The sequence below is a fragment of the Cnephaeus nilssonii genome (genome assembly GCF_951640355.1).
Source record: "Cnephaeus nilssonii genome assembly, chromosome: 3".
NCBI lineage: Eukaryota > Metazoa > Chordata > Mammalia > Chiroptera > Vespertilionidae > Cnephaeus > Cnephaeus nilssonii.
In genome coordinates, this window is record NC_137074.1 from 64,500,343 (window position 1) to 64,525,848 (window position 25,506).

General features: G+C 42.2%; 1 protein-coding gene across 3 annotated transcripts; it reads right to left on the reverse strand.

Annotated features, from left to right (window-relative positions):
- Positions 1 to 3,732: 3,732 nt before the first annotated feature.
- Positions 3,733 to 25,505, reverse strand: QTRT2 (queuine tRNA-ribosyltransferase accessory subunit 2). 3 transcript variants are annotated; one of them, XM_079766639.1, is made up of 9 exons: positions 25,365 to 25,505; positions 23,703 to 23,922; positions 22,725 to 22,780; positions 20,436 to 20,512; positions 17,358 to 17,570; positions 13,338 to 13,402; positions 10,758 to 10,909; positions 8,216 to 8,333; positions 3,733 to 6,024 (listed from the first exon to the last, which is right to left on the reverse strand). In XM_079766639.1, exons 2-9 carry the CDS (start codon positions 23,900 to 23,902, stop codon positions 5,793 to 5,795), a joined length of 1,113 nt encoding a protein of 370 aa, XP_079622765.1. In that variant the 5' UTR covers positions 23,903 to 23,922; positions 25,365 to 25,505; the 3' UTR covers positions 3,733 to 5,792. The 3 variants fall into 3 exon arrangements, with proteins under 3 accessions (XP_079622765.1, XP_079622764.1, XP_079622766.1); XM_079766638.1 differs by having other exon boundaries at positions 13,203 to 13,402; XM_079766640.1 differs by lacking the exons at positions 22,725 to 22,780; positions 25,365 to 25,505 and having other exon boundaries at positions 13,203 to 13,402; positions 23,703 to 23,831.
- Between the last annotated feature and the right edge of the window lies 1 nt (position 25,506).

Here is a 25,506-nt window from a genome sequence, read left to right on the forward strand (position 1 = left end):
TTATCGTATACTTCAGGAAGCTTATGGTGAACATGCTCCGTCTCAAGATACTTGTGAACGCTGGTTTAAACGCTTTAAAAGTGATGATTTCGATGTGAAAGACAAAGAACGTCCAGGTCAACTAAAAAAGTTTAAAGACCAACAATTACAAGCATTACTGGATGAAGATGTGTGTCAAAGTCAAAAAACAACTTGCAGAAAGATTAAACTTGCTCAGCAAACAATTTCCGATCATTTACAAGTAATGGGAGAGATTTTAAAGGAAGGAAAATGGGTGCCACATCAACTGAACGAAAGATAAATGGAAAACCAAAAAGTCATCAGTAAAATGTTGCTTCAACAGCACGAAAGAAAGTCTTTTTTGCATCAAGTTGTGACTGGCGATGAAAAGTGGATTTGAGAATCCCAAATGCACAAAATCATGGGTTGATCCAGGACAACCATCAACATCGACTGCAAGGCCAAATCGCTTCAGAAAGAAGACAATGCTCTGCGTTCGGTGGGATCAGGAAGGTGCGGTGTATTATGAGCTTCTAAAACCAGGTGAAACCGTTAATATTGATCGCTACCGACAACAAATAATCAACTTGAATCATGCTTTGATTGTAAAACGACCAGAATGTGCCAGAAGACATGGCAAAGTAATTTTACTTCATGATAACGCACCATCACACACTTTAAAACCAGTTACACCAATCAGAAAGGATATATGCACCCCTATGTTCATAGCAGCACAATTTACCATAGCTAAGATTTGGAAACAGCCTAAGTGCCCATCAGCAAATGAGTGGATTAAAAAACTGTGGTATATCTACACAATGGAATACTATGTTGCGGTAAAAAAAGAAGGAATTCTTACCATTTGCAATAGCATGGATGGAACTGGAGAGCATTATGCTATGCTAAATAAGCCAGTCAGAGAAAGATAAATATCACATGATCTCACTCATTTGTGGAATATAATGAACATAAACTGATGAACAAAAACAGATCCAGAGACAGAGAAGCATCAATCAGACCGTTAAACCTCAGAGGGGAGCGATCAACCAAAGGACTTACATGCATGCATATAAGCCTAACCAATGGACACAGACACCATTTTTCTCATCAAAATTATTAGGATATACAATGGATTGGACACATCAGGCCAGTGAGTGAGTGGGGGGTTGGGGGGGAGTTAATGGGGGGATGACACATATGTAATATCTTAATCAATAAAGAAAAAAATTAAATAAATAAACAAACATTTCAATAAATAAATAAAGACACGTTAAAAGATCTTGCCTGGGAAGTATTAACCCACCCGCTGTATTCACCAGACCTTGCTCCTTCAGATTACCACTTGTTCTGATCGCACACACACTTTCTGAGCAGCACTTCAAAACATACAAAGAAGTGGAAAATTGGGTCTGAATGGTTTGCCTCAAAACAAGAAAAGTTCTATTGGGACATTATCCACAAATTACCTGAAAGATGGGGGAAATGTGTAGCTAGCGATGGACATTACTTTGAAAGTTTCTCTTGAAATTATCGTGTTTTCTTTGATTACAAAGTCCACCATTGTTAACCGGTACACCTAGTATGTCTGTTCAGACTCCCTAAGAAGAAAGACATAGCAACTGCTAGCCTTCCTCCCCCAGGCCTATCAGTTCCCATCCATAAGCTAGATGATGCTTCCCTCCCCTTTAGGCCTTTAGGCCTTTTAGAGTGGTCCTGGGAGTTGTGTGGAGATCATGCGATGAAGTCGGGAGAACATGAGAATCTCTGCACGTGGGAACCTGTGATCAGCTGCAGGAGCTAGAAACTCTAGGTGCTTTTTCTGTGTATTTTATGAGCCACTGAGAATTTTTAAGTGCCTTCCCTCTAGATTCTAACTCAAATGTTGCAAACTAGGTACACCTAGGTTTTGTTGGGCTACCAGAATATTTTTTTTTAAATTGATCCAGCACTTTCCCCTGGAAATCCAGCTTTTTGGCTTCTCCGAGAGACTGGGAAGATCTGACTGCATTGAAGGCACTGCAGTGGTTAGCAAGTGGGTAGCAACTGTCCGATTTGGGCGGACGCCTGTGCTCTCTCCAGGTGGGCCACACTCACACTAGGGTAACCACATAACTTGTTGTCCAAACTAGGGCACTTTTGAGAGCAAAAGGGGGTGCTATTAGTAATTATGCCTGCACCACAGACATAAACCGGGATTGTTGTGGACAGTGGACTGTGAGGATGTATGGTGATCCGAACATATAGCTTACACTGGGCTTGCTCCTCTTCTGTGCCCACTGTTATTTGGATTATGTGGTCATAAGTCAGGAACTCTTATGAGGAATAAGGGAGATAAAAGGTGTAAAATGAGAAAGAGACCCGAAAGGTTTTTTTTAAAAAAGGAAAGAAATGGAAAATAATTTTTAAATGAATGCCAATTACATCAAACCTTCAGGTAAAGGCAGAGCCTTGCTGGTGGCTGGCTCAGCGTGTGAGTTTGACCTTCCTGGCTGCCTGCCCTACACAGCACTGTCAGTTTTAATAAGCTGTAATCCCGTAGCTACGAGCGAGACTAATCAAACTGCAGAGAGCAGCCTGTTCCTAATCAGGAAGGCACAGGGTAATCATTTAACTCTGTGGGTTCTCAGTGAGCTCCAAGCTGCCTCAACAGAAAAAAAAACATCCTGGGTAAGATAGTTGCTCACACACTCTAATCTTGGCCTTTGGATGGTCTTTGTTTGAAGTTTTTAAAATTCTTTAATTATACTAATATTTGATTTTTAAATGTTTTAGAAGAATCTTTTCCCTTTATTCCCAGAGAATAAAATATTCCTCCCCCAAGGCATATAGGAAACCTCAGACTCCTATTGATTATCCAGGAGTCCACTTGAACCTATCAGAGACCCAAATCCTTTCAACACCGTTCAGGGTGGAAGTAGTCCCCAAACTGGGGGGGTGAGAGGGATTTGGGGACATGGAATGGCAGCCTACGTTGGGCACTTAGACCTACAAGTGATAGCGTGGTCCTGTAGCTACACATGGCAGTGCCAGCTATTCCGTTACAGGAGTAGGAGCAAGGGCCGAGCGCCAGCAAAGCTCCAGAAGCACCTGTACCTCAAGACAGCGGCCCCTCTAGTCAGTCTTTGCTTCTCTTAGTCCTTTAACCCAGGAGCAAGTCACGAGCAAGAAGCTATTTAGTGCAATGGGAACTGTTGAGTTTTAGTCAGATGGAGCCAAAGTCTAACCTGGGAACTCCCTTAGGCAAACTACTCAACCTTCCAGAAATTCCTGGTAGGCCGTCAGGCAGGGCACTCAACCTTCCTGAAACTCAGTAACAGGAATAAGAATATCAACACCTCACAGCCTTGCTCTACAGGTCAATGAGATATATATGGAAAGCATGTACTGAGGTGCCTGGCACATTAAAAATGCTCCGAAGACTGTAGTTATTATTTTCATCATGTGCTAAGCATGGCCATAAGGTCCCCTAATTATATAATTTAAAGAGACAGGCGCATCCCTGACTCTCCCTGGATTCTGCATTTAGTGTGAGCGCACTTAAAACAATGACTACAGATGGAATAAATGTAGAAAAATCTTTTTCTAATGGAGACTATTTCTGGTACCATGGAAATTTAATGTTTTGTTTAGTAGATTCACTACTAGTTACAGGAAATAAGACAGTATATTTTTAGCTAAAAATGTTTATTGTCCATTGACTTTAATAAGTTTACATTAAAGAAACATTTTTTTCAAATATGCTAATAAGAAAAAGATCCAGAAAAAATGGACAATATTGGGCAGAAATTTCAGTGTTTTAAACATAAAACTCATACATTTTATACAAATTCTGGGATATTTATTAATAGTCCTCCAACAATGGATTTGGCATTGAACAGGAATATAAACATATGAACGAGTCCCATCCAATATATTTCAAAACAATCAGATCCTTGAGAACAGAGATTATTTCATAAATACCCGTACCATTCATGGAGGAGAGAGGTCATAGGAATGCCCATGAATTCCAAAACAGAATTATTCCCATCTAATAAAGGTAAACCATATAGATGGGCATCCAACACATAAAAATGTAGTAACCACATAATAACTTTTTTAAATGCTTAGTAACACCCACTAAAATGAACAAACAGCAAAATACAGCACAATAATATAAAACAAATGTATTTCACACTACTACAAATAAAACAAAGGCCTCTTTTTGGTTCTGTTGTTGTTTTGACAAAAACTATGCATACAAATGTCTGTATATATATATATATATATATGTAAATATATATATATATTCTTTTAATATATATATATATATATATAATATATTTTTAATTAATTTTTAGGGAGAGGGAGAAAGAAAGAGCGAGAGAGACGTCGATGTGAGAGCAAAACATTGATTGGCTGCCTTCATGCATGCCCCACACCAGGGATTGAGCACACAACCCAGGCATGTACCCTAATTGGGGATCAGACCAGCAACTTTTCGGTGCATGGGACAATGCCCAACCAACTGAGCCACACCAGACAGGGCTGTATAGGTATGTTCTTGTAGAAAACTTCATAAATATAGAAAAGCACACAAAAAAATACAAATCACTTGTCACAACCATCAACACGAATGTCACTCCTTTGGGAAGAGCAAAAAAACTCACAGAATTAGAGATGATCCAGGAAGGTCTTTCCAGCCTCAGGATCTGCTAATGCCAATTCACCAACCACTTCAACATCCACAGGCCAAACCTCTTTATAGACTCTGAAATGTCTCTACTATTGCCTGACTCCTGGCACCGCTGCATTTTCATCAGGCCAATGGTGATCAATAAGCAAGAACTGTAAGTAAGGCTATGACTCTGATCTAAAACTCTTTGTTTCCCAAATATTAGAGTTAGATGGAATCTCAGAAGTTCATTTAGTCCTATCCATGTGCCTGTCCCCATTTATTCAGGAGGAAACAGGCATGAAGAGGTAGGTGAGTAGCACTGAAACCCCAATCCTCTAACTGCCAGTCCAAAGCTCTATCCAAGTGAACATACGATGGAGGAAACTCCCCAAGTGATGAGGCTACAGCTAGTATGTGGTCAGACTATTATTGAACCTAAAGGGCAGACTATCGTGCACCTGCACAACCAGACGCAGCTAGGGAAGCTCCCAGTTAGCTCTAGGGAGACAAGTCACAAATAGACCAGTAGCCAAATGAAGGAGTGTGCAGTGGGGCAATCGGTCAGAGGAGCAATGTGTGAGGCCCACGTTCCATGGAGATGTGTGCCTGGTTAAATCGAAAGAGCCACTACTGACTGACTATACTGCTGGAACAGCTTGGAAGGCAGAAGTACCCACAAGAGGCCCCTGAGCACATGGAATTAAAGAAAACGCCTGAAAGAAGCAGATTCCTTCTCCAGTCAATAGGCATGAGTCCACAAGGCCATGCTACTCATGACCAATCATCTCCCTTTAAGCTCCAATCCACTCAGTGTACCCTCAGAATCTCATCACTGCACTTCAAGGCTGTCTCTTCACATCTAAAGCTTTTGACTAAACAAATCTCTACTGACTAAAAGAGTTAGCACAGAAATATGAAAGGTCATGGTTCAATTCTTTCTGGTCAATCCAGGTCACTTAAGTCTTTAGAAAAAAGCTCTTTAGCCTCCTGTGGGCAGAGTTTGGTACAGACGTTCCTTATCTGAGCAGACCGTATTCTCAAATATAAATGATGAAAGCTAAGATCGTTTCTTGTTCTCTGCTTCCCACATGACAACAGTGGCACTGGCTCAATGTGAAGTCAGACCTGTATGCCAGGCTCAAGATGCTTGTCTGCGGATGAGCTCCTTCAGCTGTGCCAGCCTGTCACTCTTCAGTGCTTCCCGGATAGAGTGGAAAAATCCAAAATAGTGTTCAAAGTTGTGTATCATAAGCAGGACCCCGGCCAACAGTTCATTGGTCACCAGCAGGTGGTGAATGTAAGCACGAGTGTGGTTCTTACAGCAGTAACAGGAACACCCTCTCACCAATGGGCCAAAGTCCTCCTGGTACCTGAGAAAAGAAGTTAGAATGACATTCCAGAAAGTGAGGAATATAAGAACTACGCAACCTAGGCTACCTATTCTGCTGGTGCATAACTAATATGGTTAATAACATCACTGCCAAATGTACTGCTGGGCACCTACTTAAGAGGGCAATGTGGCCCAAGTCAACAGAACACAGTGAGCCAGGGACTCAGCAGTCCTCCTCAGCTGGCTATAACCTCCTAGCCTGAGGCTTACAAAGGAGCAGCAAAGAGAGTCCTGTGGTCGCTCCCTCAGGCTGAGCACTGTCGGTCACACTGTAATATTAGGAATGCTGTTCTGATGATGCACATTTCTCCTTTGGCCACCAGAACTAGTATCAGAAGACACGGTCCGACATTTTACTTGCATAGCGTTTTGCAGTTTACAAACCACTCTTACATATACTATCTCTTTAATCTCATCAACCACCCCTGGAGACAGGCATTTCTGTTGTCATTTTACTGATGAGGACCCCCAAGGGGGTTATGAGGAAGGGTTCTGAATGCCTGAGTTTGATTCCTGGATCAGAGCTTACTTGGGCAAGTCACTTAACCGCCCTCTGTTTTTGTTTCCTCATCTGTAATGGTAACAGTGCCTACCTTACAGAGTTGTTCCACAGATTAAATGAGTTAATATAGGAAAAGGCGTGGACACTGCTGAGCACACACTAAGCACTGTGTTACCTTTTATCAGCTATTAAAATGAAGTCAAATGACTTGGCCAGTGTCACTCAGGCATGAGCAGTGCCAGGATCCCAACTCCCAAGTCTCCATAACTTCAAATCTAGTGCTGACAATAAGAAAACTCCCATTTCCAGCTAAATCTATAACATACAGGGAATTTTAGTAGTAACCATTTATATTACCGTAACATTTAAAAAATAGAAATGAAACTCCTTTGCTATTTTTTAAGATGTTAAATGTGGTAAACATCATTATTTCACACCTACAATCAAGAAACCCCTAGAGAATAGATGAAAACTACGATTTTCATATCCTATCTAATAATAGAGTAACATGTAAATTACCATCACTCCGCTATGCCCACGATTGGGCGGCGGGAGACTGGGGGGCGGGACTCGGGGTGGCCTATCCGGCCATTGAGAGGCAGGGATCCGCTGCCACTGAGGGGGGCTACCCTGCTGTTGAGAGGTGCAGGGGGCGGGACTCCCGCCCTCTGTGCCTCTCAACGGCCAGATCCGCGGCCGCTGAGGGGGCCTGCCCCAGACACCCAGCTGCACCTCTCAATGGCAGGGTAGCCAGGTGTCCGCGGCAGCCCCCCTCAGCGGCCATTGAGAGGCGCAGGGGGCGGGAGTCCTGCCCCCTGCGCCTCTCAACAGCAGGGTAGCCCCCCTCAGCGGCCGCGGACCATCAAAAGTGGGGGAGCTGGGTGCCTGTCTCCTCCGGCACCAGACCTTTCAGAAGCCTCCGCTGAGCCGGAGGCTTCTGAAAGGCCTGGTGCACCAGCGGACAGGCACCCAGCTCCACCGCGAAAAGCGAAAGCGTGTAGGGGACCCTACATGTGCATGATTCAATCATGCACTGGGCCTCTAGTTCTTTCATAAATTTCCAAATCTGTACTATTACTAGATAGGCATTACTAAGTCTGAGTCCCTAGAGTGTCCCTTCACATAAGACCAAAAACACCAAGCACTAAAGTAAGTATACCAAACTCACAGAGAAACCACTCACTGGTTCACTGATTGTTACCACTTTCAATGAAATACATACAAAGTTACAAGATATCCTAATTCATTCGTTATAGAGGCAAATGTTTTCTTTAGGGTTTATAATCTGTATATAATAACCAAGATAACTTAAGTGCCTTAAAATTTTTTTTAAATGTTGTATTTTATCTTGAAATCCTTATTTTGTTCTGTCATTATTTAAAGTAATTGGAAGGAGTAAAAAACAGCCAACAATGGGTTTGGTCTAACCTTTACGACAGCTCTTCTAAAACAATAGTTATCTAGCCTCAGTTTTCTGTTAAGACAAAATACACCAATTCATTGCAGAAAAAGGAATTTCTGAAACTGAATTGAGAAGGCCTAAATAATACCCAACTATAAATATTTTATAAAGTCATAAACTGAAAAGGGAACAGTAATGTAAACTTTTAAAACAGACTGAAATTTAAGTCAGAAATCAAAATCTAAACTAAAAAAAAAAATTCCTTACTTTTTTTCCTTCAGATTAATTTCAAATGATGTCACTTCTTGGTTGCCACTGGCTGTTTTCATTTTCTTTGACTGATCCACATATTGTTTTTCTTCCTGAGTCCCATTTTGTTGTAATACTGAAGGAGAAACCAACAAAAAATCTTGAATGAAAGTCAGATAAAGAGTGGCCTTTGGGAGTATCTTATTTTAGTTGCTATTTCATGCCCTTAGACCCTGTAATTCCACTCCTGAATCATATCTCAAGGAAATGACATAAGAAAAATAGCAATATGGCCCTAGCCGGTTTGGCTCAGTGGATAGAGTGTCAGCCTGTGGACCGAAGAGTCCTGGGTTCAATTCCAGTCAAGGTTACATACCTTGGTTGCAGGCTTGATCCCTGGCCCTGGTTGTTGTGCGTGCAGGAGGCAACCAATCAATGTCCCTCTCATCATTGATGTTTCTGTCTCTCTCTCCTTCCCTCCCCCTTCCTCTCTGAAAGCAATAAAAATATATTTAAAAAGAAAAATAGCAATATATACAAGATGATCACAGACCCATTATCTATAAATCTATAATATAAAAATTTGGAGATTCAACAATGCCTAAACAAATTATGGATACAAGTACATAATATACTCTTACTGTCAAGAAATGATTTTCAAAAACTAGTTACTGTGTTTATGTGAATAAATGTGTTGAAGTTATATCGTATTTTAATGCACATGCAAACTAATTGGGCTTTATAACTGCCTATGTTCCAAATAGATTGAAAGTAGACTAGGGTTTAAATTTGTGTACTCTGTATGGAGACTCCAGTCCTCCAGGGAACTCAGATTATCCAGAATTAAATGGGGAATTGAATTGTTCCCCTGAACTCTTTGCTTTAAGAAAAAAACATTCCTGGAATAACAAGAGAAGCACCAGTTCCCAAGCACAGAGCCAGCTGCCTTAAACAGGGGCAAACAGATGAGTATTTCTGGGAACAAGTAATAACAATCTCAGAGTTGGCCCAAGGAGAATGGGCAGATGGTCCTAGGAAGGTAATCTGGTCCAAGTTAAAGGAAAAAGAGAAGTGCGGCCCGAGCATGGAGCACAGGGCTCTATTTTGCTGCCATGAATCTGCGTGGTGACACGGGAACCCATAAAAGCCTGGCTTTTGGGAAATCCTTCTCACCGAGGGAATTGCTGTCTACATTAGACAACTTATTCCTTTGTAATTGGCAAAGGACTATAATTTACTATACACACACAAGTGTGATTAATAATACTTTAATAAGAATGTTCAAACGGTTTCCATTTTCCTAACCATAAATAAAAAGCTTTCTCTGGCCAAAGAGGAACAATATCAGGTTCTATTTCAATTTTGCATATACGTGGTACGGAATGACTAATAGCTACCTGGTGGAAATAATTAAGCTTGTAAATAAAGTCATGAACATTTATAAAGTGTTTATGGTATACCTATCCACATACATTATATTCTGGTCTGTGTAAAAGACAGTAAAATTGACTTCATGTGTGTGTGTGTGTATGTGTGTATGTGTGTGTGTGTGTGTGTGTGTGTGTGTGTGTAAAAGAATTTGGCCAACCTGATTTATTTTGTTTTCAGAGTAATTCCAATTAGATTAATGCTTAAGTTGCTCTATAAAAGTGTAACATCTTCTGAATGAAATTTTGATAACTTATGGGGAATAAAATGAACCTTTAAATGAAGTCTCTAGCCCTAGTCAAATTTAAGGTTGGCGGTGACAGAGGAAGAGTTCAAAGGACAGCAGGACAGCAAAGGACCGCACACCTAGGGAGGCCCAAGGGAACATTGGGCTTGCAACATTCTCCAGAAAAATTGGGCAGGTGCTTCAAGGGACCCCAGCCCAAAGTCAGCATCCCAATTCCTTTACTACTGCCAGTTAAATGGCAGAATCAGAACCTGATTTTCTTGACTTCTGAATAACTAAACAATAAAATAAAATGGCAGTGTTTCAAAGCAATCATCGCAGAGGAAAACAGCTCTCACATCTCAGTGTGCACACAAAGGCAAAAAAGCAAAAGTAACACTAGGATCAGGGGGGCGAGACTCCCTGTATTTTAATAGCAAAGGATTTGCAAAGCAGACAAGAACTCTTTTGTGAAAAACAAATTAACTTTTACCAAGCAGTTCAAAGGTTTTCTTTTTCTTAGATTTTCATCACTATTCACTCTGAATGGTCTTTTAATAGAAGAGGCTGTTAATAGAAGAGGTTTGTTTTTTTGTGTTTGTGTGTGTGTGTGTGTGTGTGTGTGTGTGTGTGTCTGTGTTTTGTTGGTTTTTTTGTTTTGTTTTTTTTTTGCTTCTGCTAACTCCAAAATTACTTCCTAATATTGATGAGCTATGTGTATAGTATTAAGTACCTGGGTTGTGTGGACCAACATGCCAGAGCATACAGATAAGAAACAAAGATGGAGTTTTTACCAAAGGCTGGCTTTATAATATGCACATATTTCTTGCTGGAATCACAAGCCAAAACTGATAGGAAACAGAAGAAACTTAAGGATAACACTGAGATTAACTTCAAAAGACCTACATGTCTGCTCAGGATTCGGCTGGTAATCAAAGCTGAAAGTCAGGGCACCTCCACGCTCTGTCACTTGATAAGGGAAAAAACTCTCAAATAAGTCCACTCCTCTTTCAATACACTCAAGCACCTCATCTGGCTGGCTAACGCCACAGATGAGCCTGTGAAAATAAGAACACTGACATGAGCACAATGCCAGGACTCAATGAGGGCATTAAAATAATAATGAAAACCATCAGTAATAGTTAGCATAGCAGGCAGCAAATAATAAGATGTGGTGGAAAGAACCTTTACTTGGGAGGCAGAGAGAGCTGGGCTAGGATCCCAGCTCTGCTATTAATTTACTTGCTGTGTTCTTTGGGAAAATTTCTTAACCTCTCTGAGTTTTTGTTTTCTCATTTTAAAAATAAGAGCATTAATACATACCTCACAAAACTGTTGGGAGAACTAATGAGATATTTGAAAAATCACATAATGTAGTTTCTGTCCCCAAAGAGAAACTCAATAAAGGTTAGTTTTCTTTCTCCTCTCATCTGTTCTAAACAACCTCCCTAGTCTTAGACTGAACTTTATATCCTACCTATCCACATGGATTTCTTTTTAAGAGTGCAAAGCTGTGTGCTTTCGTTCCCCCTCAAATAATTCTATATTTTAACTGTATGTTGCCTATAATTCATTTTTATAATTGGTTCCAGAAAGACATTTTTATCTACTGTATTCTTCATAGGTTCATTTACAAAGCAACTCTTGCTCTTAGAATTTCAACTATGCCCATAGAATCTAGGAATCTAGTTGGCTTTATTTATGCTTCTTTATAATTTCACCCTGAATAAAACGTCTGCATGGTGGGATGAGGTGGTAATTTTAAGAGGTACTGGGCAAGGCATTCTGAGAATACTAATACTCAACCAAGGTCTTACCACTAAAACAACACCGGAAGATTCCAGATCAGGGCTGGTTGGCTGCTGTTTTTTATGTTTGTTTTTCTACCCATAGTTTCTTTTATGAACTGGCAGAGAAAAGCTTACAGACTCTCTGATTTCTAAAAGAAGTCCAAAAAAAGGCTTATGTAATATTAAACAACCAGAACTCTTAAATATACACTGGTTTTTCTGACTACAATTTCCCTCAAGTAACGTAATGTCTTAGACCTCCTCTCCAACTGAAGCTGGAGTTTCTACACACTTATAGAAAGAAAAACAATCCCAGCTTTCAAATCCAGTAACAGACATCTGTGAGCACTTAACTCAGAGAAGTCCAGAAAAAGACTAGGAATACTAATGCTAAATTGTAGTCTGTACCGGAATGGACTAGGAGGGGGAGCAATGAACACAGACAAGGGGTTAAAATCGGGGCACATGCTGCCTGGGGTGATGAAAAGATATCATTCTGGCTGGTGTTTACACAGGCGTGTATGTGTAAAGAGCCATCAAGCTCTATATAAGATTCATACACTTTACTGCAAGTTATAACTGTTTTTTAAAAAGTAGTAAGATTGCATGTTAAATACTAGCCAACAGCCCGAGGGGTATACAGCAGCACGCCATAATCAGACCTCTTATGATATCTATAGGAAAGAGCATAAATATTCACACCAAGTGGGAAAAAGACTATTCTTAAAAAAAAAAAAAAAAAAAATTAGGGGTAGTCTAATAAGACATTTGCTGCACTCAGAAACTCAGGACTTTTAGCTTCGAATCATGTAGATCATCTCTTCTCACCAGCACACAGCAAAACCTGGGATTTATGGAAAGAACCATAGTGTTGCCAGCCCCCTCAATTTCAAAATATGATACCACTGCCTCAAACCTACAAAGTCTTAATTAGTAGTGCCCATCTTCACTCTGCTAGGCAGCACAGATCCACCCGCAGCTCTCCCTGAGGAAGGCCAGAGTCCCCACAGCTTCTACCTGTCCCTGGAAACCATGTTCTAATGCATAAGGAACAGTGCTGGTATTTGGCACAAGAATGAGGAGAAACAGTATGACACTTGTCCTCACTTAGAATGAGCATCAAATAAATTCATTCATATGGCAACTGTCCTCTGGACTACATCCTGAACCAACCACAGGACAGCCTCGATGGAAATTCCCCCTATGGTCAGCCTCAGAAGACTCAGCCCAGAAAGGACATCATCAAACATCCAAAGAGCCCTAAATGGTTTGGCTCAGTGGATAGAGCGTCGGCCTGCGGACTGAAGAGTCCCAGGTTCGATTCCAGTCAAGGGCATGTACCTTGGTTGCGGGCACATCCCCAGTAGGGGGCGTGCAGGAGGCGGCTGATCGATGTTTCTAACTCTCTACCCCTCTCCCTTCCTCTCTGTAAAATCAATAAAATATATATTTTTTAAAACATCGAAAGACATGCCCATGTATAGACTGCACAATGTTCGATCCCCAGCACTCCTGTTCTGCCACCCATGAGGCTTAGCCAGCGTCGTCACTCAGCACTAGCCTCGGTTTGTCTTCCGGCAGCTCCGCGGTAACTGCCGACAGCAAGTGCAGTCTAGCGTCCAGAGTTGTTGGGTTCCCTTGAAAGCCATCCAGAAGGAAGCCACCTACGGGCCGCTTGGCTGTCTCTCGTGCTGACCTCAGCCTCTCCTCCATCACATCTCCACCTTCAATCACTCCAATGATCGTACTTTTCTGAAGGACCTAAGGTAAAAAAGGATTGAACAATTTTAACCGTTTCCAGGAGTGGAGATCTTTGTCTAAAATGAACCTTACAAAGAAGCCAATGGACAGACAAGATCTCAGCGGGAAGCATGCAGGGAATGGTGCTGCCTCTGCCCTGAGAACTTTTAGGGCTCCAAAGAGCACAATTTGAAAGCCACCCAAGTATGAAAAGACTGTGTAGAGAAACTGAAGCAATCGACATACGCAGCCATGCTTTAGCTTACATGCAATTAAATGCATGCTGAGCAGATACAAGAGGAAAAAGACAAATGGATAGTTTCAATTTGTTTAAATGACTATCCAGGCCTGCTTGAGGTCCCCGCCAAGTCATTATTAATTAGAGTCAACTTTAGGAACTTCTAAACTATTTGGTTGGGACAATGGACTATACATTTGGAAAACAAAAACAGAAACAAAAAATCGTACTGCACACCATCATTAAAAATAAAGCTAAACATAAAAAATATAGTTATGCAAGTATTAGAAGAATATATTAATTTTTTTTTAAAATCTTGGTCTGAGGAAGGCCTTCCTAAGCAACCTAAAACTTACAGTAAAAGGCTGACATATTTCAGTACAAAAACATTAAAACTTCTCTAGTAAAATATACTATCAACAAGGACAAAGGAAAACTTACTCTCTGGAGGAATAGGTAAACATCTACACCACAGAAAAAACTCCAAAAATCCTCTAAGGAAATGACAACCCTATTGAAATCTAGACAGATATGTAAATATGAACTTCCGAAAAAGAAATGTAAATGCCCTGTACACATATGGAGAGCTTACTAAACCTCACACAGTGAGGAAATGCAAACTGGAAACAATTAGATACCATTTTTGCCCATCACACTGACAAAAAAAGCTCAAAGATAACAACACAGTGAAAGTGAAAGTGATAAATGTACTTATATACCCCAATAGCTAGAAAGTAAAAATTAGTCCAGCCTCATGGGAGGGCATGTACACAACATGTATCACAATGTCTGTGGTTTCATCTTTATATCCTAAAATTTCATTTCTACAAATTTCTACTACAAATATATTCACGAGGAAAAGAGTTTCAAGATATTGTTAGGAACAAGGAAATTTCTGAACATACGATTGTATTCATGTTATAAAAACCACATATATATGTAATGATTATGTGTATGTAACTGTAAATATAAGCTTTGCAAGGAAATGCACAAGTCAGTGGCTCTGTGATAGAACAGAGGGAGGGGAGGAACCCTGGGAGGCTGTGAAGAAAGAATTTTGCTTCTTAGTTTAAACAGGAGGGGCATCATCAGACTATTCCTCCAGAAAGAACACTTTGGATATTATGTGGAGAGTGAATTAAGAGGGAGTATGGCTAAAGGATGGGGCAGGAGCCAATATGATAATCCAGGTAAAAGTCCAAGAGGACCTGGACTAAGGCAGTGCCAGTGGGGTGAAGAGGTGTGGATCTGAAACCTCATCAGGCAGTACAATCAACAACTGATTAGTTGTCCAAGAAGAGGATGAGGACAGTCTAGGATGACTCCTGGGTCCTTTCTGGAAGTTCAGGGAGATACTGAGAAGAGCAGACTGATAATCCTAAAAAATAGCGAGGCTGAGACAAGATGAACAGCCTCTTTTGTGTATTCTGAGTTTGAGGTATCAGTGGGACATACACATTTAGCCACTGCATAGGCCTAAGATTATGGACATGTAAGATACACAAATTTGAGTGCCCAGGCTAGAACGGTAGACACTTGGCACTGGGCTGCCACTCCCAACTCCTGCTTCCACAGCAGACCTGGCTCACAGACCACTCTCTTCCTGCTCGTACCAGGCACAGCTCCAAGCACCTTGGGATGAAACCTGTTCACCATCTCCGGGCCTAGGGAATGTATGAAGAAAAGAAGTCCAACAACAGAACCTTGGGAAGCCTCAACACTTAGGGGCACTCAGAATAAGAGGATCCAGTGAATAAGAGGGGAAGGAACCACTGGAAAAGGAAGAGCTGTATGCAGACATACAAAGCAGACAGTTACACAGGCTTGCTCCTTTATGTGACTGACACAGCCCTATCTGAGAAATTCCCTTCCATGGGTATAAGAAGCAGGGTCATATATAATTATTGTCTAAAATGGAACACATTAAACAGTATCAGAGGCACCATAAATAATCATATCAAGACAATAGCATAAACATAAGGGGTACAGAGAGGAATCCCAGCATTTGACCGACACACGGAAATAGTGTGACGTGGTGAGGCTGACTATAACATAGAAGGAAGACTTGAGGCGCATCTGGCCTTTCTAATAACCATGTCCTGTCATACTCTGTCCTTTTTACTCATCAAACATTACTCAATTTTATACGGATAATTACTGGCTCAAAACAATGGCTAGTGAGCAACACTAGCAATTCAGACCCATAGCAGTGTCCCAGGCTGAACTCCTATTGCAGATACTGAGAGTTCTATTCTGAATGACAACTAAGTTTCCTCTAATTATTTCGTGTATACTAACTGTATTAGTCAAAATACATTTTTATGGGTAAACTCAAAATGATAATGTTCCTCAAACTGAAGCACCTGCCATAGTGGGAACTGATCGGTGCTCAGGATGGCCACCTAAATCATCAGACCCTGATTCTCCCCTAACTCCTACCTCCTCTGCGTTCTCCTAAGGAACTCGTCCTTTCTCAACGTCCCTGCTATCGGAAGCCCTTATTTACTGCTACAGCTTCTTCCCCAGCCATCATAACCATTCACCATCAGTATTTACGGAGGATGTCAGGAATTTTGCTACATGATAAAGATACAAAAATAATACACAGAAATTGAGCTTAAGGAGGTCAAAGTTAATAAAGACAAACACATACTAGTAAATCATTGCAGTACAATATGATTGGGGCTATAATATAGCTACATACAAATTAAAGGAGTGGCAAAGAGTGAAAAGAGCTTCCTGGGAGGGTCAGGGCCAGTTTCTTCGAATGGAATAAATGAGCTGGAGCTGGGAGCAAGAGAAATATGGCTGAGAATAAGAAAAAAGCAGCAGGCCAGAAGGAAGTCTGCATGCAGGCACAGCGCCATAAGACAGGATATTGCCTCAGGGAACTGCAAGTGCCAGCCACAGGAGAAAGTAGGCCACACTGGGTGGAGAAACAGGCAGAGGCCAGGTCTCTGCAGGCCGTTCACGCCATGTGAGAGTTGAAGTGGAGAACCTCAAATTCTTTTAGGAAAGTGGGCAACCGGTTCATATTTGTGCTTTACGAAGATCTCTCGGACGGCAGGGCTAAAGATGGACTGGGTGGAATGGAGAACAGAGGCAGAAAGAACAATGAAATGATAAGTGTTTACATAAGAAAATCTGAAGTTATGAGGCCTTAAGATGGTGATAAGAGTGGTGAGGGGGCAGATTCCTGGTATATTTAGGGAGATGGAATCAAAGGGGAATGAATATTGGAGATTAAATTGGATATTGAAAGGAGTCTTGAAAGACTCAACTTTCTGGGTTGAGAAACTTGGCGGCTGCCAAAAACTGAAGCAGAGCATTGACGGAGAGCAAAAGAAAGAAGAGGTTTGAAGAGAGAAGATACGGAGTTTCTTCTGTGAGTTTAAGATGTACATGAGAAATATTCTAGTGATAGAACCCAGCTAAAGCTCTGTACTTATGTGATCCTGAAGCTAAGCAGTGTGATCTTGATTGTACCTAGTATTTTAGAACTATCAGCAGTAAAAAAAAAAACTAAGGGGAGACTGCCTAATGAGAACACATACAGTGGTATTTTAGACAGAATCCTAGAGAGCAATTATAATTAATGGGTCAGGAAAAAAAGAATAGGAGAGCATACAAGAGACCAAGAAGCAAGGAGCAGAGAAGTAGGAAGAACAGAAGAGGTGGTATCATGCAATGTCAATTAGCAAGAGTTTCAAAGAAAGAGCAGTGGATGCACAGCTTTACCTCTGACTCTTCCTGCAGCCGCAGACAATGATCCAGGAATAGCAGCGATCGGTCAACAGACTTCCTGGCTCTTTTTAGGGAACTTGCTTCCGCACAAGATGCTTCTCCATCTGAGAGACACTGGAACCAGTCTGGCTGAAGGGCCTGCTGAATTGCCATGAACTTGGAAGCAGTCATTTCCATTCGTCCTCCAACACCCCACACAGACACAGACTGCCAATGAATAGACGATGGGGGATTAGCAAGAGTGAAATGCAAATAATAAAATGCTAAAGCAATTCTGAATTTAATTCTTCTTTACAACTAGAGATGGTAGCAATTCAACATCATAGACATGGTGAATAAAAGAGGGTTCCTATACTATACTCCAAATTCTCTAAGAACCTTGTTGCTCACAGAGAATCCTTCAAGGGCCATACAAACCAACGTCTGAGCTTGCCCCTAATAATTTTGTTACACTTTCCTAAAAGCCCAGTCTTCCAGTCTCCCCCACCCCACTTTACCCATGCAGCTCCTGAATACACCACAGACTTTGACTCTTCTGTCTTTGATCACATCGCTCCTTTTGACTGAAGTACCCTTCCCCTACTCCTTTGCCTGGTACCCTTCAAGACAGAGTTCAAATATCACCTACTCGAATGTATCCCCCAAACTTCCCTGGCATGATCAATTGCCTCACCCATGTTATTTCAGAAATGTGTGCTTACTTCTTTTATAGAAATGATAGCCCTTAGCACACCATTGTATATTTGACTAGAGTATCCCAATTCATGTTGTGCCTCAAAATCAGTCTAGGGCCTTACACATCATTAAGCAACTAGAAGCCCGGTGCACGAAATTCGTGCACGGCGGGGGGTTGTCCCTCAGCCCAGCCTGTACCCTCTCCAATCTGGACTCCTGGAGGGATGTCCGACTGCCCGTTTAGGCCCGATCCTGGTGGGATCGGGCCTAAACGGGCAGTCGGACATCCCTCTCACAATCCAGGACTGCTGGCTCCCAACTGCTCGCCTGCCTGCCTTCCTGATTGCCCCTAACCGCTTCTGCCTGCCAGCCTGATCACCCCCTAACCACTCCGCTGCCAGCCTGGTTGATGCTTAACTGCTCCCCTGCCAGCCTGTTTGCCCCCAACTTCCCTCCTCTGCCAGCCTGGTCACCCCTAACTGCCCTCTCCTGCAGGGTTGATCACCTCCAACTGCCCTCCCTTGCAAGCCTGGTCCCTCTCAACTGCCCTCCCTTGCAGGCTTGGTCCCTCTCAACTGCCCTCCCTTGCAGGCCGGGTGCCTCCCAACTGCCCTCTCCTGCTGGCCATCTTGTGGTGGCCATCTTGTGTCCACATGGGGGCAGGATCTTTGACCACATGGGGGCAGCTATATTGTGTGTTGCAGTGATGATCAATCTGTATATTACTCTTTTATTAGATAGGATAGAGGCCTGGTGCACGGGTGGGGGCCAGCTGGTTTGCCCTGAAGGGTGTCACAGATAAGGGTGGGGGTTCCCTTGTGGTGTGGGGCGGCCTGAGCGAGGGGCCTGTGGTGGTTTGCAGGCCGGCCACGCCTCCTGGCAACCCAAGGGGAGGCCCTGGTATCTGGAATTTATTTTCCTTCTACAATTGAAACTTTGTAGCCTGGGGCGGCAGCCATTTCTGGGGCGGCAGCCATTTCTGTGGCAGTTAATTCACCTTCTACAATTGAAACTTTGTAGCCTTAAGCGGGTGAGCCCGGCCAGGGTGTGCGGGAAGCTTTGCTTCCCCTGTTGCCGGCGGCAACCCTGGCCTGCTCTCTCAAGCTCCATTCTGCCGCCATTTGTTTGATTTGTTTACCTTCTATAATTGAAACTTTATAGCTTGAGTGGAGGCTTAGGCCTGCAACGGCTATGGAAAGCTTGGCTTGCTCTGTTACCTGGGAAACCTTGCTCTCTGTGGCTGTAGCCATCTTGGATTGGGGTTAATTTGCATACTCGCCCTGATTGGCTGGTGGGCGTGGCTTGGCTGGTGGGCGTGGCTTATGTAGCGGAGTGATGGTTAATTTGCATATTACCATTTTATTAGAGAGGATTACCAAGTTGAGTTACATACAGAATTATGTGCTAAGACATAAATCCCATAGTACACGAGAACCTCTATATGTTCCTTTGGTTACTTCTCCTACAGCACCTCCCTTCTCAGAAAAGATTGACATGGACATAGATGGGGAAGCGACAGGCAGGCTTTATTTTGGCATATTTAAATGAATCCTCTCTCCCTTACAAATAGGGTAGATAACTGACATCGAAATATTTTCTTTTGAATACAAATTACAAAATAAAAAGTGTAAAGCAGAAGAGTAATTTAAAATAGTAATCTTAGTAAGATTAATACATATTATTGACATCAATAAATTGGGTGCAGGGAAAGGGATTATATTTATAAAGTAGTAGTATATACAGTGGTCGGCAAAGGAGGTGTGCAGTTATTCATATGAAAAAAATGTACAAGAATAAACTGTGTTTCACATACTCACAACTTTGAACCTCCTTTTGCCTATCCTATACTGAAACCTTGCCACAACGCTGTCCTCAAGGACAATGCAATGGGGTCATGTCTCAGGAGAAAACTTTTAATGAAGTCCTTTTGATATTCCTCTTCACTAGCTAAAAAGTGGACCCAGCTTTTTCAAATTCTGTTCTAAAAACAAGCAGTATTACACTGAGGTTCTACTATATATAGTTGGACATGTGATAACACTTATCAGCAACTTTCCCCACTCCTCCTGAGGTTGTTAAAACTGCAAATAAAGCATGGTATCAAAAGACTACTGTTTTCTACCATCATAGCAATTTCTTTTTTTGGAATGTACTTAACCCTTTTCCAGCCCCAAATTTTTGCAACAATTAGAAAGCTGAGGATACATTCTTTACCTTAACCCCCTCCTCAGGCAGATCTCCTTTAACTCCTGTAAACCACCCATCCTACTATATTCATAAACATAAAGAGAAGGCAGGAATGGGCCAACATCCCAGGCAGTAGGATCCTAGTATTTGAGGGATACAGGAGGCTGACTTCATGGGACAAAGTTGTAGCCTTGGAGGAAAGTTGTATACCTTGTTTGTTACATAACCAGCTGGGCAGCGGCTGACTGGATCGTGCAGGGAGCAGTACAAGAGTGATTCTGGCATGCCTGTATAAACATAAACAAGAACCCTTGAAAGCACTTATATCAACAATTACACTGTGTTGTACCAGAATAGCTTCATGATGTATACTGCTGGATAAAGCAACACTGAGCCCAGTAAATGGCTCATATATGAACTTAGAACTACAGGAGGCCTGACAACATGAATGAAAAAGACTTTGAAACGTGCTAATCTGAAAGAATTAACCACAAAGGTTCATTTCTAATGACACAGTGCATTGCTACAAAGGGAAGGTATATCTTAAAGGGTGAGATACAATGAAAGTGTTTAATGACATGATGACCCAACTCGATTTGCTTTGAAGACAAATTTAGTATCAACTATGTTCAGTGTAGGTACTATGTGAGATGAACTAGCTCCAGGAAAGATGAAATGATCTAATCAAAAGATAATCTCATTAATGCTAAAGCCATCCCACATCATGAGTCCCTAGAGGCAAAATTAAAAGCTATAGGACAGTGCAAATGAATCTCATTTTCAGTAAGTTTCACTGACTCAAGATGATAGTTTCTTAGGTTTTTTAGTCAAAGTTGTTTTAAAAAAAAATCCAAAAAAAGTTAAGCAAACCATATGTGCTTAAATTTCATATGCTACCCTGAATTTTCATAAGAAAAAAAAAAAGGAATTTCAATGAAAAAAGACCCCAAAAAATAAAGCAAATTAAAAAAAAAAATCTCTGCAGTTCTTCATCTTTTTCCACAATCTCAATTGCTACAATTATCTGTAGAAAGCTTATATTAGCTATTTTCACTTAATTTTAGACTTGTATACTTTAAAGCTGGTTATTAAAACTGGTCTCATATCAAGAAAAACTGTATTACATAAATTCCTCTACTGAAATACACTGAGTGGCCAGATTATTATGATCTCTGAACGCATAATAATCTGGCCACTCAGTGTATATTCTATATAATAAAAGGCTAATATGCAAACTGTCCCCTCGACCAGGAGTTCGACCTGCAGACAGGTCAGCCAACCGCCCATGTCCCCTCCCCCTGGCCAGGCTGGCCGGATCCCACCCATGCACGAATTCATGCACCAGGCCTCTAATGTATATACACACACACACACTGAGTGGCCAGATTATTACGCGTTCAGAGATCATAATAATCTGACCACTTAGTGTATAGGGCCTTGTGACAAACAAGTCACCATGCAGTTTCTCTCACAAGCAGACAATTGAATAACCAATGGAAACAGGATTTTTATTCAGTTAAGTGAGCCTTAGATATTGGAAAAAGCTTCAGGAGAAAATGGTCTGCAGAAGAATTTATTCTCCAGCTATCACTACTAAGCTTTTCCTATAAATAAATGGACACATACATCTTCATTTAAAATCCTAGTTCTGGAACAAAAGAAAACACTAACATATCAAAATGTAGCAGTACATAAACTCTTTGTCCTCTGCCTTATGTTTTAGGTTCAAATATGACAAAACTACTTTGAGAGCTTGTTTGGAGGTTCTAGCAGGGGAGCGCAGCTACTCCTATACCCTTGACCGAAGACCGGTCCTCTCCTCTGGGGGGAAGGTCGCCTCTTCGACCGAGCGCGCAGCTTCGGGAGGGACGCACATGGATCGGTGAGGGAGGAGGGGGACACCCGCCTAGCCAGCCAGATCAGCCGAATCAACCCTGGCAATCAATGGGGTGACAGATGTCGCAGCCAGATCGCCCTCACATCCCTACTTTGGATCTTAGGGAGTTTCCATGCAGTGTCTCACTTCTAGGTCTTTGCTTTATGCCTGGAATATGTGCCCATACCTGTCTACTATCACCCGCTCCTGGCCTGGCTAGCTTCCCACTCTTCCTTGATCCAGCTAAGGTGCCCCTCATCTTCTCTCTCAAAAATTCTTTCTTTACTCTGACCTCCTTCCACATGCACCCTACAGCAGGTTATGTGCTTCTCGCTCTGGCTCTCATGATACATGTACATATCCCTAATCCTGCAAATGTAGTCGCCACTCTACTGGAATTACCTGTTTATCTTTATCCCAACTAGGTTCTGGGTTCCATGAAGGCAACAACTGTTCCCTATTCATCTTTGAATCCCCAATGTTTGGTTCTCAGATGCTCAATAAATGCTTACTAAATTAATGAACAAGCAAATGTATGAATGAAAGATCAAAGAATAAACAGCACCTCCAAACTCCAAATTAATACATCATAAGGCACACACAAATAACTTAATTAATTTTACCTATAAACTTTCCAACTCCTTCCTTATATTCTGTCAAGACTTCGTGATATTCTGCCCTGTAAGTAAAACAGACAAATACATAATAATGAATCATTCCACAGACACTCTATACAACAACTGAAGTCCTCTTCTCACCCAAACATGCTACGTGACAGTAAATGTAGTCTTGAACAACAAATACACCATTACTCAAGAGTCCCAACTCACCAGGCTAGACGCATTAGCCAGAGTAAAGGTTTTCAATCTGCAAGTGGTTCTGTGAGAAGAGAAACTGGCAAAGTTCAACTGCTCCAGAATATCTCAGTTTCTTCTTCCCCGTCCCCTTCCAAATCAGTTTGTAATTAATACAACTAAAGGCCCAGTGCACGAATTCAAACAGAGATGGGGTCCGGCCAGTCTGCTGCCCAATCAGGGCTGATGGGGGCAGTAGGGGGGAAGGGGAGGTGCTGCAGGCAGTTGCGGGGGAGGGGACAGCCACCCTGCCCCCTGGTGGAACTCCCCATGGAGGGGACAATTTGAATATTAGCCTTTTATTATATAGAATATTGCAGAGTCATTTCATCTAGAGCAGATTGTTCAATTAAGGATAAGGTCAATATGCACAATACACAAAATGGTCTAACTCCATTAGCTCTGTTTCCATAAGTAGCACATGCAAGTACATGTGCAAAGACAGAGAAATCTTTGAGGCTGGTGCATAAAGGCAGCCCCTACCCTGTCACCCCTGGGAGCAGTGGCAATGAGGAAACTTGGGTTCAGAGGAAAAGTGAAGCAGCTTTAACATGGAGGTCTGACCCGTGCCTTCCAGATTAGAGCCAGATGATGTATAACATTTGATATATTTCTTCTGATTTCATTCTAAAAAATCTACAAATTTTACACATATAAGCAAGAAAGTCTTTTGCTTTGCTGTACCTTGTTAAGGTAACTAAGCTGCTGCCAAAGTTGAAACTTGGACTGGTTGGGTCCACTACTTACAGTGATGACAGTGTAAGCTGAGCCATGACAGGAACCCCGTGGATACTATGCAGCGTGTGATGGGTCAGGTGTGGGGCAGAGCCAGTCTTGGTGTAGAGAAGGCAGCCTGGAATGTCCATAGTGCGGTCCCCCGTTTTGCCTAGGTTTTTTATTTTTCCTAGGCGACAGCCATTAACTACCTTGGTAAGACTCAGCTTCATCCTGAGGGATTCTCCAGGTCCTGATAAGAAAAGATCATTAAATTCAGAAGTTTCATGACATCTAAAGGCTAAACATTTTGCAAAGATAACAACCTACAAAAAAATTAATTACAGCATGTTTATGACTACTTCCAGTCTAGGATTTTTTTATATATCCAGGAACAGAGGAATGGGAAAAGTCCCAGAGCAATATGATGACATCAACCCCATTTAAATTCAGTTACTAAATTGTTGTCTGACCTGATAAAATCCAAACAAATGGAAGGACGAAAGTGAAGACTAATCATAGAAATAATGCTATGAAGCCAAGGCTCACTCTCAGCCTTGCAATGTATAGAGAAAAGTCGCACTGCTTAGGAAATACTGATTGTTTTACATATGAGTAAACTGAGGCTAATAAAGTCACCATTTGGGAAGTGTCAGAGCCAGGACTTAAATCATAGAAGTCTGACTGTGGAGGTTGTACTCTTAGGCTGGTAGTCCATTAGAAGTCCTCCGTCTTGTCCATGAACATATGCAATGTTTATTTATGTTACTCCAATGTTAAGATATAATTTTAAAGTCATATATTCCATTTTGCTCATTTGTCCCACTCATTTATACATTCATTGGTTGAGTCTTGTATGTGCCTTGACCTGGATCGAACCTGCAACCTTGGGTATCAGGTCCACGCTCTAACCAACTTAACTACCTGCCTGAGCTACCCACCTAGGGCGTATGTAACACAACTTAATCAGCCATCGCCATTCTGACGGACACTGAAGACAGAGCGGGTCCTAAAATCACTGCAAAATTCTGAGGGCACGGCTTCCCTGATCTCATTTTCACCAATCTCAAGTCTGGTTTAGTTTACGTTTCCTGGAAGAGTTCTACACATATACACTGATTTTTTTTTATTATCGTTACCAGATTCCAATGATCTAAGTACTATCGCCCCCATTTTGCCGAGGGGTCCGAGAGTTATTAAGCAAATTGCTTGAGGTCATACAGCCACAAAGTAGCTGGTCCAAAGCTCCCGCTCTAAATATCTGCCCTGCCTTATGAACCCCTGTGCCCCAGAATGGACTGTCCACGGAAACATCTATGCTAGGTCAATAAGAACGGATTTATCGTCACTCCAGGAGCCGCCGCCAGCCCTCGCGGAGCGCTTGGCTCAGCGATGCGGGATCATCCCACCCTCTCCGGTATCCTGGGCAGCCCGCGGGGAACTTCCGGCTGACAACCTGACCCTTCGGCAGAGGCCAGTTGAAAGCAGGTCCCTTTTACTCAGAGATGCGGTGAAAGCGCACACGGTTTGGGAGAATCGGGACACGGAAGCCATCAGGAGAGACCCGGAGAAGGAAAGGGGATTCGTGGTGGGGAGTACAACAGTTCGTGCAACACAACCAGGAAGTGCCTGGGCGCGGCGCGACTCATTCCCCCGTAGTAGTCCCCACACCCTCTGGGAAGAGGGGGCACTCACCTACAAACCTCCCAACTTTTTTTGTCTGGGGACCCCCTCAGACTCCCCCACAGCTCGCTCCCACGTGTCCCGCTCGCAGAACCCTCGGCCTCCTAACCCACCGCCTCCGATGCAGAGCCAATCAGGAAGCATTGCGTCATCG